Genomic DNA, 12,690 nt, shown 5'->3' on the forward strand with positions numbered 1-12,690 from the left:
CTAATAGCACAGAGCACTGGCCAAGCCAATAACTCAGCCTTTTAGAGCTGTAGACCTATAGGCTTTGACAATGCTTGTCCTAGTAGGGATTAGCTAAGCTCATTGTAATCTTTACATTTTTGCTGTTTGTTTGAAGCATGACAACATACTACTATTTAACCCCACAAAGCTATATCCAATGCCAATCAGGCACTTTTTGGTCACACTACAGAGACGACAAACACTTTAGCTCTACACCTTAAAATAAGGCACTGTGTTCTACTCCCCACTAAGCCAGTGTGAAGATAAAGTCTTTGGAACAGAAGAACTCAAATCAGAATGCGTTCAAAGTTTGCATTCACCATAAATTCTAACCTGAGTGCCGGCCTGAGGATGCCATTACCAATAATGAAATGCAACTTCTCCAGGTTAGAGGTTGGACGGTCTTCCAGCATGCTGTTTCCCTGCAGGGTGGACTCACCATCATGAAGTCGCTTGGTTACCTGGCCCCAAGAGGCAAGAAGAGAAGGGAAACAAGACTGCATGAAAGAGAAGCATAAAAAGAGGATTCTAAGAAAAACTCAGCATTCAGATGCTTTCTCTGTAAAGAAGAGAACAGTTTGTATTGTGGATATGAACAAGGGAGGATCCAGAAATAGAGAGGGTAAATGCAGGAATTTTAACCATAGAGCGCTATCAGATAAATCATCAATTTCTAGAAGTTGTAATGGGATTTATAAAGAGCATGGCTACTCCTAAAGCAGTGTCCCAGTGCTAGTAGATTAAATAAGTAAAGGCCTTGTTACAACTGCTCTATTTCCTGTGGTAATACCACAAGCATTAAACATTACCACAAAACTCTGAATCTCAATAGGGCACAAACATCCAGCATTCCAATTCCTTTAGAGAAGGCGTAACTGTGTGTGTTTTCAAAAGTTGATGCAATTTTAAAATGAATTCCTTCGAAAAATGCTTTTTCTCTTCAACTGTGATTTATGAAATTGGGTTGCGCGTCTTATGCCTACATGCCTGGCACAGGCCTGACTTCTTTTCTCCTCTCTTTGTCTGTACAACAAAGTAAAATATAAATGTTCCTAGGTTTGAAAAAAGTAGCACCAAAGTGTAAGAAGCTGGCTCTCTGCATAGTGTACCAACATGAGGTGCACTATGAAGAGTGTCCAGGTATACCTTATTACATGGGCTTACTTTAACAATCCCAAGGTGCTCTATTTGTGGTAGTGTGGTCGAGCAGCCTTAGGCTTATCAGAGAGGAGTGTTAGGCATTGTTGCACACACAGAGTCAATAAATGAGACACACACTCAATAAAGAAATCCGACACCAATTTAGAAAAATAACATATTTTTTATATTAATTTAGACACAAAAATCTTTGAGATTACGTAAGTACTTTTCGAGTTAGTGATTTTCAGAAACAGAGAAAATACAGCTGTCAGATTTGGGGCATGTGCCTCGAACGCGGTAATGTTATCCTATGGGAAAAACATACACTGCATTGGGGTACTTGAAATTAAATTACAGGGATGTTCGTCTAACTTAAGATAAGCAGAGGCCTCAGAACCACCAGCAGTTTCGGTTTACCTGTCCTGGTGCAGTGGTGCCGGTCGCAAGGGTAGCCTCGAACGCTACCACTGATTTCAATAGGGAACCTGTAAGAAGAAAACCAGCTAGTGGGGCCTGGGGGACCAGTCCGGCAGAACACAAAGGGGGGCTCAGCTCATGAGGGTCTCTGGAGCAAGGGCACACTCTGTAGGGCTCGGTTGCGGAGGTATCCTGTGCGGCTGGTCACTTGCGTTGGAGGCGTTCACTTAAGATCGACCTGGAGATGGGGATAAAACAGGACAACAGGGCCACTCTCAAAGATGGCCTCTCTGATGTTGATGTCTCATGATGGTAGGTCTGTCTTGGCGGTGTTGGTGTCCAGGCTGGACACTGAACAAGCCTTCGCTGCTGCATAGGCTGCAGTACCAATGATGCAGGGCAGCTCCAAACTTTAGTTGGGAGAAGGATCTGACCTCCTGGAGAATGGAGACCTCCTCCTGGGATGCTGCTTTCTCAGTTGACCCTGGGGTCAGCAGAACGGTGTACCAGGTTGATGCGTTTGGTGCTTGCAGGCTGCAGGGAAGTGGCTCCACTAAAAGGACATGCTGGCTGGTTGGTGAAGTGAAGGCAGCCCTCTGAGTCATTTGGAGAATGCACAGCTGCAGGGCAAGTAGGGTCTTTGCAATTGTTGGGACAGGAGCAGGCAGGAAGGGTTTGGGGCCAAGTCCACAGCTAGTCCACAGTCCTTGTGCCTCTGCTCTTCTTGTCCTTCTTCTTTCTGGCAGTCAAATCTGAGTTCCTTGTGTAAGGGAGCCACCTACATATTCAAGTTAGGGACGTTAAGGGGAGTGAAGGGTAGTAGACAATGGGCTACTTACCCCTGTGATCAGTACACCCCCTAATGCCACTTCCTGTGGGAAGTGGGCATAACCCTGTCCCAGAGTTCCTAATTCCACATAAAATAAGATGGTGGGACCCTTCCTTCAAGGAGCACGTCAAGCAGCCCACTTTAAGGGTGTGACTAACCTGGTGGTGCAACATGCCTACTTTCATAGCTAATTTCCCACCTAGCTGGTTCCAAATGGGCCTCAGAGCAGGGGGTGGCATCTCCCAGGTCTGAGGGTAGCCGAAGTAACAGATCAAAGGTGGCGGGGGCTTTGAAGCTAAATCACTAGCCATCCTGCTGGAGGAGGTGTGAACACTTTACTCTGGAGCAGGTATTGTTTCTGGCTTCAGAGAGCGTGGACTCTTACCTGCAGCAGGTCAGAAACGCGTCAGTGATGGAAGGCTGGTAGATACCAGTCAGCCAGCACACTAGACAGTGGTAAGTTCCTAAGGGAACACCTCTAAGGTGCCCTCTCAGTGCATGTCATAATACATCTAAGACTAGAAACAGGAGAGATAAGGTGTTTGATACCAAACGCCATAGGTTTCAGTAAAGCCATCATGTAGCTGAGGAATGACCAGTGCCTAGTAAATATACCTAAGATGGTTTCCCTGGTCACTTATACCATCTAGCACAGGGGCAAAGCTGCTCATGCAGATATTCCCTCACATGTAATATAATGCACCCTGCTCAAGGGCAACAAGGCCTGCTTAGGGGGTGACCTACATATAGTATATGCAGTGACTCTGGCATGGCACACAGTGAGTGTTATTACAACACTCATAGCCTCTTCTATGACATTATTGATAATATCACTGCAACACTTGAAATAACATCATTGATGAGAAGTCTGTGCATGGCAGGGGCTTGAGTTATGGTTACCTTAGTACAGAGTAGCTTAACTCTCACAGAATATAGCATTGCATACTCATTACAGATCTGTATGGCTCTGGGGGTCTTGCACATGTTCACCCTTTACCATATTGAACATAAGCTTTGGTTATTCACAGATTAGAATGCACATCAATACAAAGTAAGTATGACATATTCCATCCTAGTCAGATCCATATTTGTAAGGCAACTCTCACTGCCAAGTTTTCACTCAAAGTCAGTGCGTATTCATTTGCCATCCAGGCAATTGAAGATGTGCACCACCAAAAACTGGCAAACACGTTTCCAGTCGTGAATTCAGGTATGAAGGTTGTGGAGTTCAACAATAAAAAGGAGAATTTAAAGTAGGGAAATGCTTGTGCACCATTTTAAAAATGCATAAAAAATAAAATGCCTTGAAATATGAAAATGTGTGCTATCAAATGTGAAGAAATGGAAATGAGTCCATTCCTGAAGTGAGTCAACTAGGGTGAGGTGCGGAGGTGGAGGCGAAGGGTGTTCCTAGACTTGATGGCAAGGTTTGGAGAAGGAGCGACCTCTGGTGCGGCAGCGAGTTTAGTTAAGTAGAGGTTCCTGGGTGGACAGTGAAAATTTAGGTGACAGTTCACGCAGGCGGGTCCTCGGTCGTGGAGGGCTTTGTAGGAATGGGTCTGAAGTTTGAATTCACAAAATTCAAAAGAAACACAGCCATGGGAAACAGTGTGTAACGAAGTAATAAATCTCCACCGGAATGGTTAGCACGAAAGGATAGTTTTTCCTAGAGACCCCTCACCCACCAGGGTTGCCCCTTGGTGGCATGCTTCATCATTGGGGTTCAGCCCAATCCGCTGTGGATTGAGGCATGCTGCAACCAAATGGTTACGCAGGAGCACTTACCAGAAGGAGTGTATGATGAAGACAGTATTGGTGAAGGGAGTGGAAAGTAAGTGATGGTAGGTTTAAAAATACCTGGCTGGTAGGTATATTTGTTTTATTCCCCTCTCTAGCCGGTATGGTTAAAACCAGGGGTAGTGTCTGAAGGGGTAGACCATAATGAGTCTGTTCTCTTCAGAATTGGTCAGTCAACATGTTTCGAGCCTTTCCCCTATTGGCTCTTCGTGAGGACCTATAGGAAATCTATCCCTATTGGTACCACTCTTCAAGATGCTTTAATAAGTATACAGCGGATAGCATGCCATGCGCATATCGCTATTACACATCGGTAACTGAAATCATCAATCGGTTTATTTATGACGATGTGCTAAAGCGTCATGGTCTCGCCAGGGTGGAGGGGGCCTGTAGTCACACCTTCAAGATCATCCTCTGCCTTCTTGCCTAATAGGTATCCCTGGAGACCGCATCTTTTCTGGATAGGAAGCAGGTGCTGGGTGATGTGGGTCCTCCTGGGCAGGTTGAGAATTAGTTTGGCTGCTGTGTACTGCATCGTCCGGAGTCTTTTTATGAGTTCGGTGGTGATGCCTGCATAGAGTGGGTTGCCGTAGTCCAGCTGGCTGGTGACTAGGTTCTTCGTCACAGTTTTCCTGGTGCTGATGGGGAGCCAATTGTAGACTTTGCAGAGCATGCAGAGTGTGTGGGAGTAGGCTAACGAGACAGTGTTGACTAAATATTTCATGGAGAGTTCACTGGCTAGGATGATGCCGAGGTTGCGGACGTGGTCTTTTGGATTGAGGGTGTGTCCGAGTTCCGATGGCAACCAGGAGTCATTCAAGAGGGAGGTGTGTCTGCCAAAGTCCAGAACACCTGCTAAATTTCATCCCATATATACATGCTCATCCTGAAGAGATCTTTCATTTCTTAACTCTTGCTCCCACTTATTCCCCAAGTTCAGATCATCCATTTACTTTTTATTGTGAATACACCCCTCACAAAGATTGCATGTGCTACTGTTGTTTTCTGACTGGCTCTATCTGTCGTGGTTCTTCAGTGTTGCTGGTGGAATTTGTCACTTTTGTCCTTGTTCTATGTCTCCTGTTGTTAGTGTAGTTCTTCGTAAATATAATACTTCCACAGAAATTATAAATCCATTCTTGCTGTTAGTGTTTTATTGTAATACATATTTTCTAAATTACATCACTGTTACTATTCAGGACCATTGTAACAAACTGCATGTATTGCGTTGTTTCATTTGCAGGATGCCAGTCATTGCCTTTGGTACTGCATTGGCACTTCAAGCTTGTGTATCCCATTCTCTGGATATCTAGTAGCAGCCTGTGCACTGCAGGCTTGTGCTGCTCGCTACATTACATGTGGCTTGACAGTGTAGCTGTCTGCCAGAGCTCTTGCCACTGGTTTTTTCAAATATTCTTTAAAAGAGCTGCAGTAGGGCAAACTTCTTCGCTACAACTTTGGGATATCTGGTCCATCATTCCACCTCGTATGAAGTGCTCCATTCATAATACATGAGGAGCATTGTTTAGGTTGAGCTTTCGAGACCTCTTGTATATACTTTAGTATATACTTATATGTGTATGTAGTTTGCGGGATCTGGAGCAGGGGCGTAACACAGGCCCCCGCATCCCACGCGGTGCGGGGGGGCTTCCAAGCTTTAGGGGGCCCCTTGGGGAACAGACACCACGTCACCACACGCTTGCTGCCCTGTGTGCATCCCCCACCTGCTTCCACATTAGAAACACACGCTGTCCTTTTTACATTAATCCAGGGAAGTGCGTCTTTTTGATCAGTTTGAGTTTTATAAGCAGCCTCCTGTTGCACTGCGCTTCCTCCCCCCCCTCTAACGTCCTAAGGAAGGGCACCACTAGGAGCCTGGCGATGGCCGAATGTCTCTCCTGTGCAGAGTGCCGGCAGTCCATTGCTCGAGAGGCCCCTCTGCGGACCCCCTCACTCCTCTTTTTCAGTTCTCTATGTGCCCCAGGTCCCAGGACACACTCTTGGAACGGAGGTGGAGGCAACCTCAAGCGAAGAGGGCACTGAGCTGATAGTGGGGTGGAGGTGAGCTTAAGAAGAGGTGGTGCTGAGATGAAACTTTATTGTGGTTTACATTAAGGGTATATACAGTATGTCTAGGGCATGATGCTTAGCCAGTCTCATAATAAACAAGAGTCCATCTATGGCCCGTGGGTTTGCACGTGTTGCCTTGAGAATAAATATGCTTTTGTGCAAAATGTGTATGGACTCTGAAATGTGCTGCTGACTTTACCTCTTCTCTGCCCAGGCTAATGCATATTGAGTGTGGCCAGCTTTCAGTGAGCATGGTACTAAGGGCTGAAAAACAAGCCAGTATGAGCTATGGTTCAAAAAAACAAATACTATTTAAAACAGCAGGGTTATGCTTCCGCATTCAACAAAATGTTGGGTTTTAGCTTAGTATGTATTTTAAATGTAGCTTTCCAGGGCTACAAGATAATTAATATCATATTATTGACATAGATGGATGTACATATGAATACGCAGTTATTTAAATGGAAAATAATAAGTGCTCGTACTCACCATGTTAAGATGTTATTAGGGGGTGGAGCTAGGATGGGGGGCTATGGGGCGGGGCTACGGGGAGTGCTAAGGGTCCAGGCCAGTGGCACATATTTGATTAGATTGAGATTTAATTGGTGTGCAAAACTAGTAACCCAGATGCCTATCTACATAAAATACAAATCTGGGATCAGCATGTTGTGTTTTGCAGCAAGCACATGAACCATCTATGCTAACTTATAATGACTCAAAACTGTTATCACATAAAGCACAGATCTTTTCGGCAAGTACTTTTGTTGACGTTTGAAAAACCGAACATTTGCAGGTAGCCTAATTATTGAAATTGGGGTCGAGCTTAAAATGTCCCAATGGCGCAAACACCTCACCTGGCGTCCCAGCGAGGCCTCTGAGCCTTTACAAACTCCCACACCCACCATGGCCTGAATGCGATGGCCTGCAGAGAGGTCAGCTGAAATAAATTGCTTCTGCACTGGGATAGCTCCTTAGGGCTGACGTGGGAATGGCCCAGAACTGTAAATGGGCCAGTACTGTCCGGTACGAAGTACCAGCACTTTTTTATTTTGAGAGGGAGAGTACCGGCACTGCTCAAGAGAAATGCTATACTTTTAATTGGAGAGTATCAGCACTTCTCAGAAACAAGCAGGTACTCTGGCACAGAGTACCTGCACTTCTATTTTTCCATTTCAAGCACTGGAATGGCCCAAAAGGTAGAGCCAAACCTGGCCTTTCAGAAAGGCCTCTGAATAGTACCTGCACTTCCAGCCTACCACGGAATGAATGTGAAGCGCCTGCCTGGGAGGGAGCTTGGGAAAAACACAACCTTTAGGCTGCCGAATGACCCTAGGGCCACAACACCTGGCCTGGCCTCTATGTGTGGCTTCTCAGCCTTCTCACACTCTCTTCTCCCCCGCCTACCATGGCCTCAGTGCAAGGAGTGCTTGGCAGAGGAGTACTGCAAAGACACTGCTTTTGTGTTTAGCTGTTCCACCTACCCAGCCCCGTGTCCCGCAGGGGCTGAGTTGTAAATGGCCTAATGACCAGAGGAACACCTGCCCTTCCCGACCACCTCTATTAAGGCACAGTGTGACAAAATGGCAGGAAGGAATGTAGAATAGCACTGCTTGTGGGGTCTGGGCTAAGGTGAAGACGGCCCAAAACTACAGCCACAAAACTGGCCTCTCACTCGTCTCAGCTCCCCACCTCCTAGCATAGCCTTTTGTGCTGCGACCCGCCTACACATTCCATAGTGGCTGATTTACACACAAATGATTGTCTCTGTGCAATGTGTGTGTGTTGTAAAGTGCCCTAACACCTTACACTAGTATGAGTGGTGTAATAAAACTAAATGGCACTGTTGAAGGGGGCTAATGAGGGAATCTGTGGCAGAGGTGGTCACTGAGGGGTGCAACAGACATTGTCGCACAGGGCGCCACCAGCGCTAAAGCCGGCCCTGCATAGTGGCCTAGTCAGGTGGCCATAGTGGGGGCTGGTTGGCCAGTAGGATATTATGGTTTGTTGTCCTCCATGAAACCAGCCCACAGGTGACACTCGGGCAGGGCCCATGAGCTTTGCCAATCCATCCATGGCTGCTGCCCACATTACTAACCTTGATTCCCTTTGGCTGTGCTACAATTTCACTATAAGCACCTTCCTCCTCAAGTTTTAAGTTTAAGTTTTAAGTTTATTTACTTTAGTTCTCTGCTGAGAACAACACCCTCCTCCTCAATCTGACTTGAAACAAGTGCATCCGTACTCTGCTATGCGAGCAGGAATCCTTTCTTAGATTTCCCACAGTGCCAAAATGCCCATTAGCAGGCCCTGCTCGCACACCTACACTGCTATTGATGCCACAGAGCCTGAGTGTCAAATATCACAGTGTGACTCGGGCCCCTCCCAAACTTTCTGCCAGCTCTAAATAAATGCATATGGGCCGCCCCGCAGTTAGCACACTGAGGGCAGATTAGCACTTGGTTATCAGAGTGCTTCACGAAAACGTACTGACTAGTCAGGTCTGTTGCGCTTCTTTTTGTACATGCTCAATTGCACTTAGCTTGGCATGCTACCTCATGAGTACCGGTACTCTCTTTGGACACAGTAGAAGTGCTGGTACCTCATTAAAGCACTCTATATATGTATAAGTATATTAACATTATACTGGGACGTGTTATATAGAGTATTGGTGTTTCAGATTCAGCACCTCAAATGCTTAGTTATAGATTCCTCTTTTCCCCAAGTTATTCAAACCAAATAACCTTCTTTATACTCTAGAAACTTGGAATGCTTAAGCTGAGTTTCTACATGAGGCTCCCTATTCCTCAAAATCAAATGATTAAGCGTGGTCCCTGACCGAACTTTGCATGCAGATGCATATCTTCTATATTAAGGCACATCTGGGTTCCAAATGCAGCATTCTACTTGGAGTAAACAGAACCACCATCACCCCAAGAGGAGAAGAGGTAGACAATCCATTGGAGTCAGTGCTTTAAATGGAAAACGAGAAGTGCCGCTACTCACTAATTAGACTGGGTGGTCCGTTAGGGCCACGGCTATGAGCCAGGAATTTAACAATAGCCACATAAGTGAGCTTTAATGCAAATGTTCTGATTGTCATGTAAAGCACTTGAAAACCCATGGGCCACATTCGCACAATATCAAACTGCCTCCTTACATAGGAGACATGGCAAGCATCAGCTCCAATGTTATAGGTGCAGGGCCTAATTTTTGGCAGTTTGATATTTCGTGAATTTGGGCCATAGACATTTAAGCGCTTTACATGACAGTCAGAACATCTGCATTAAAGCTTACAGCACCACTGGTTACGGGAGTTGTCCAGAATTACAGGATGATGAGCCGACGTCAGGATTTGAACCTGGTTCTCCAATTCCTCTGTCGGCAGCCCTGGCAACCTCCTCATTCTCGTTGCTATGCCAATTAGAACCTAACACTGCAGTAGCACCCCAGCGCAGGAATACACTACCCGTTGCCTGTCAGAGTGGCACATAAATAAGCAAGCTCCATCTGAAAGGGTTATTTTCAGTAGTTTTTGCATTGTACATACCCGTACTTCAGGGCATGAGCCCTGCTGCTTCTGGGAGTAACAGTACTATCCTTTCCCAAAAACAAATTCCAGTACTCAGGGGGAGAAAACTGAGAAGTGCCGGTACTCAGTACCCGTGAGAACCGGCCCATTTATAGCACTGGACCCTAATGCTGATTTTTTTTTCTTGTAGGTGAGCACATATCATGGGGTGCACCATGACACAGGTCTGTCTCACGGTATGCGGTCTTGTTGGACCAGGAGGGGCACCCAAAGTGCTTTGCTTATAGTGGTGGAAGGCTACAGCCTTTGCCAGGTGTTAAGCAGCACAAGGGCAGTGGTGGCAGCATACTGTGTGGTGATCAGTAGTAGTGAACAGGTCCTTTTTACCCTGTATCACTTGAGTGAGGCCTACAGGCTCACTCACTTTTTTAAAAGTTCAGCTGCTGTGTGCTTGACTCACCCTTGGCCTACTTCAGGTAGATGTGCAGTGCTGCGCAGGAGCAGTGACTCTGTGCTAGATGTGTATGTGCCTGGGAAGGGTACAGTACAGGGATTTTTATATGCTGCTGCCTGCTGTACTTATTATTGTTTTAATAGTGAATTTGAAATATCTGCACCTTCATGCACAAACCAAAGGGGCATTGGTTGACTAAACTGGTTTGATTTGTGTGTGTTGCTGCCTGCTGTACTTGTTATTGTTTAAAAAGTCATTGTGAAATATTTGCGCCTTCATTCACAAACCAAAGGGCCATAGTCAGATTAAACTGGTTAGATTTGGTTTTTGTATGCTGTTGTGCATGTTATTGTATGACCAGTCACTATGAAGTATTTGCGCCCTCATACACAAACCAAAGTGTTTTCACCTTGATGCAAGAAGAAAGGGGGATTGCTTTCCAAAGCACGCTTGAGTTTTGTATATTGCTGGATTGCTCATTCTTTTATTATACACTTTGAAAGTATTTGCACTTTTTCCTTTGCTTCACCAGTTACAGTTGGTATAGATTCTGTCATTAGGTACTTGCTAATATGGTTTGTTTTTATCCTACATGATGCGCTATTGATGGTGTTGTTAGCATTTGTCTATAATATGTGCAACTGAAATCGTGTAATTAGCTTTGTTTACAATACAGAAAGTATAAATACAGACACACATCAGCATTGATGTTCTGAAGCATCCAAGCAGTTTTCATCCTCAGCCTTGTGTGCCTGCCTGTTTATGCCCTGCTTACTAATAAAGCCCTGATGGTAGATATTAAAAGTGCATCCTCAGTTCATTTTAAATACTATAGAGTGGTTAATATCGTACAAAATCCCTGACAGATGCAAGTGTGTGGTATGCAGGTAATTCACACCACTTTTATTCTCTTGGAGCAGGCAGGATACTGGGTTATATCTTGTGTACTGCTCATGTATATTGTCAGTCGAGTCTGTTATTGCAGTTTTGGGTTTGTCTTTCAAAGTTTCAAGTTATTTTCCATCAATGTCAATTCTAATTCAGACCCTATGTAGTTTTTCCTTGTTCTTCAGCGATAGGCAGTTCCTCAAACAATATGACTGCTCCTTAGCATTGATCTGATTCCTGTCACCGTTAAATAATCTGTCCTTGACAATAATGTTACAAATGGTGTAGCTTATATGTAACATATGCCTTGAACAAGTGTTTCTTACTTTCTTATTCGAATTTTGAGTATGCAAATATAGAGGCATTTCATTAAATGTTGGAGGTTTCAATTCAAAATATACCAGATTTTTGGGCGGTGGGGCAAAGTGGTGGGCGGTGGGTCAGGGGGCCCCTCCATGTACTTTGCAGGGGGGGCCCCCTCAGGTTTCGTTATGTCACTACTCTGGAGATCAGCCCTAGGACTTGTTTGCTTCCGCATAGGGACTTTTTTCTGTTCCACTACCTCTATTTAACTGTCTTGATGGAAAACGATCAGTAGAGGTCGGTAAAATACCAGAATTGCTTTCTGCTGAGGGACTTTCTTTTAAAAATGTTCTGGCGACTGCCTCTATTTAACTTTCGTGATAGAAAATGACCAGCAGAGGTCAGTAAAATACCAGAATCACTTTAGCATTCCCTAGATTCCAGTCCATAGAAATTGTCTTCCACGAGCACCCGTAGACAATAATATTTTTTTCAAATCCTGATTTTCACTGATATGACCACCGAATGCCCTGATTTTATATCAAAAACAGAGCTTTGGACTATACAATTTCCCGCTGAAAGGCAATATTTCTCTCCATGTGCTTCCATACCTGGCATGTCACGCAGTTTGGCGCTTACTTTCCCTCCATGTTAAAGAACAGTAGATGTTTCAGCACCCAGGCTAATGTGCTGCATAGCTAAATACATATAAGGTCCTAAAGGAGAGACCGATTGCTTGCAAATGCTTTTTTCCTGTTGTCCTGTAGTATTGTAGGTGCGCAGGTATTTGTTGTTATAGTGTAATCCTGTCAATTGTTGTTTTAGTTTAATCTTGTCAATTGTGGTCACTGTTATTGTTATCACTGGTTCTGCGCGTTACTCATTTCCCGGCACTGCCCCCCGCGGCCCTTCCCCCCTGCCTCTCACGCTCCCACCTCCCAGCTAAGCTTTCCCTCCCTCTTCCCCTATTTAAGGTGCACCATTGGCAAGCCCGTTTGCGCCCGTCCGTAACCAGAACCAGAGTTCCTGGATCTCCAACCATCCACCGATACAACTCAGCTACCCTCCTCGCACTCAACCTCAGGAGGAACAGCAACTGCCAACTATCCACGCCGAGGATCACCCATGGACAGTTCTCCTGTTGTCACTGCCGCCAGACTTTCAACATCATCAGCACCCCCGCGGCCATTACCCATGCACCAAATGCCTCTGAAACCCAGAGGTGCATCCTCCTCAACGTGC

At 45.3% G+C, this 12,690-nt stretch overlaps 1 protein-coding gene across 1 annotated transcript in view; it reads right to left on the reverse strand.

Annotated features, from left to right (window-relative positions):
* The window catches only part of MYO7A (myosin VIIA), a 319,096-nt gene that overhangs the window by 167,668 nt on the left and 138,738 nt on the right, over positions 1–12,690 (reverse strand). Inside the window, exon 15 of the mRNA XM_078658511.1 lies at positions 355–482. Coding sequence (XP_078514637.1) covers positions 355–482 — 128 coding nt within the window. The remainder of the gene's footprint in view (positions 1–354; positions 483–12,690) is intronic.

The sequence above is a fragment of the Lissotriton helveticus genome, chromosome 8, assembly GCF_964261635.1.
Source record: "Lissotriton helveticus chromosome 8, aLisHel1.1, whole genome shotgun sequence".
Lineage (NCBI taxonomy): Eukaryota > Metazoa > Chordata > Amphibia > Caudata > Salamandridae > Lissotriton > Lissotriton helveticus.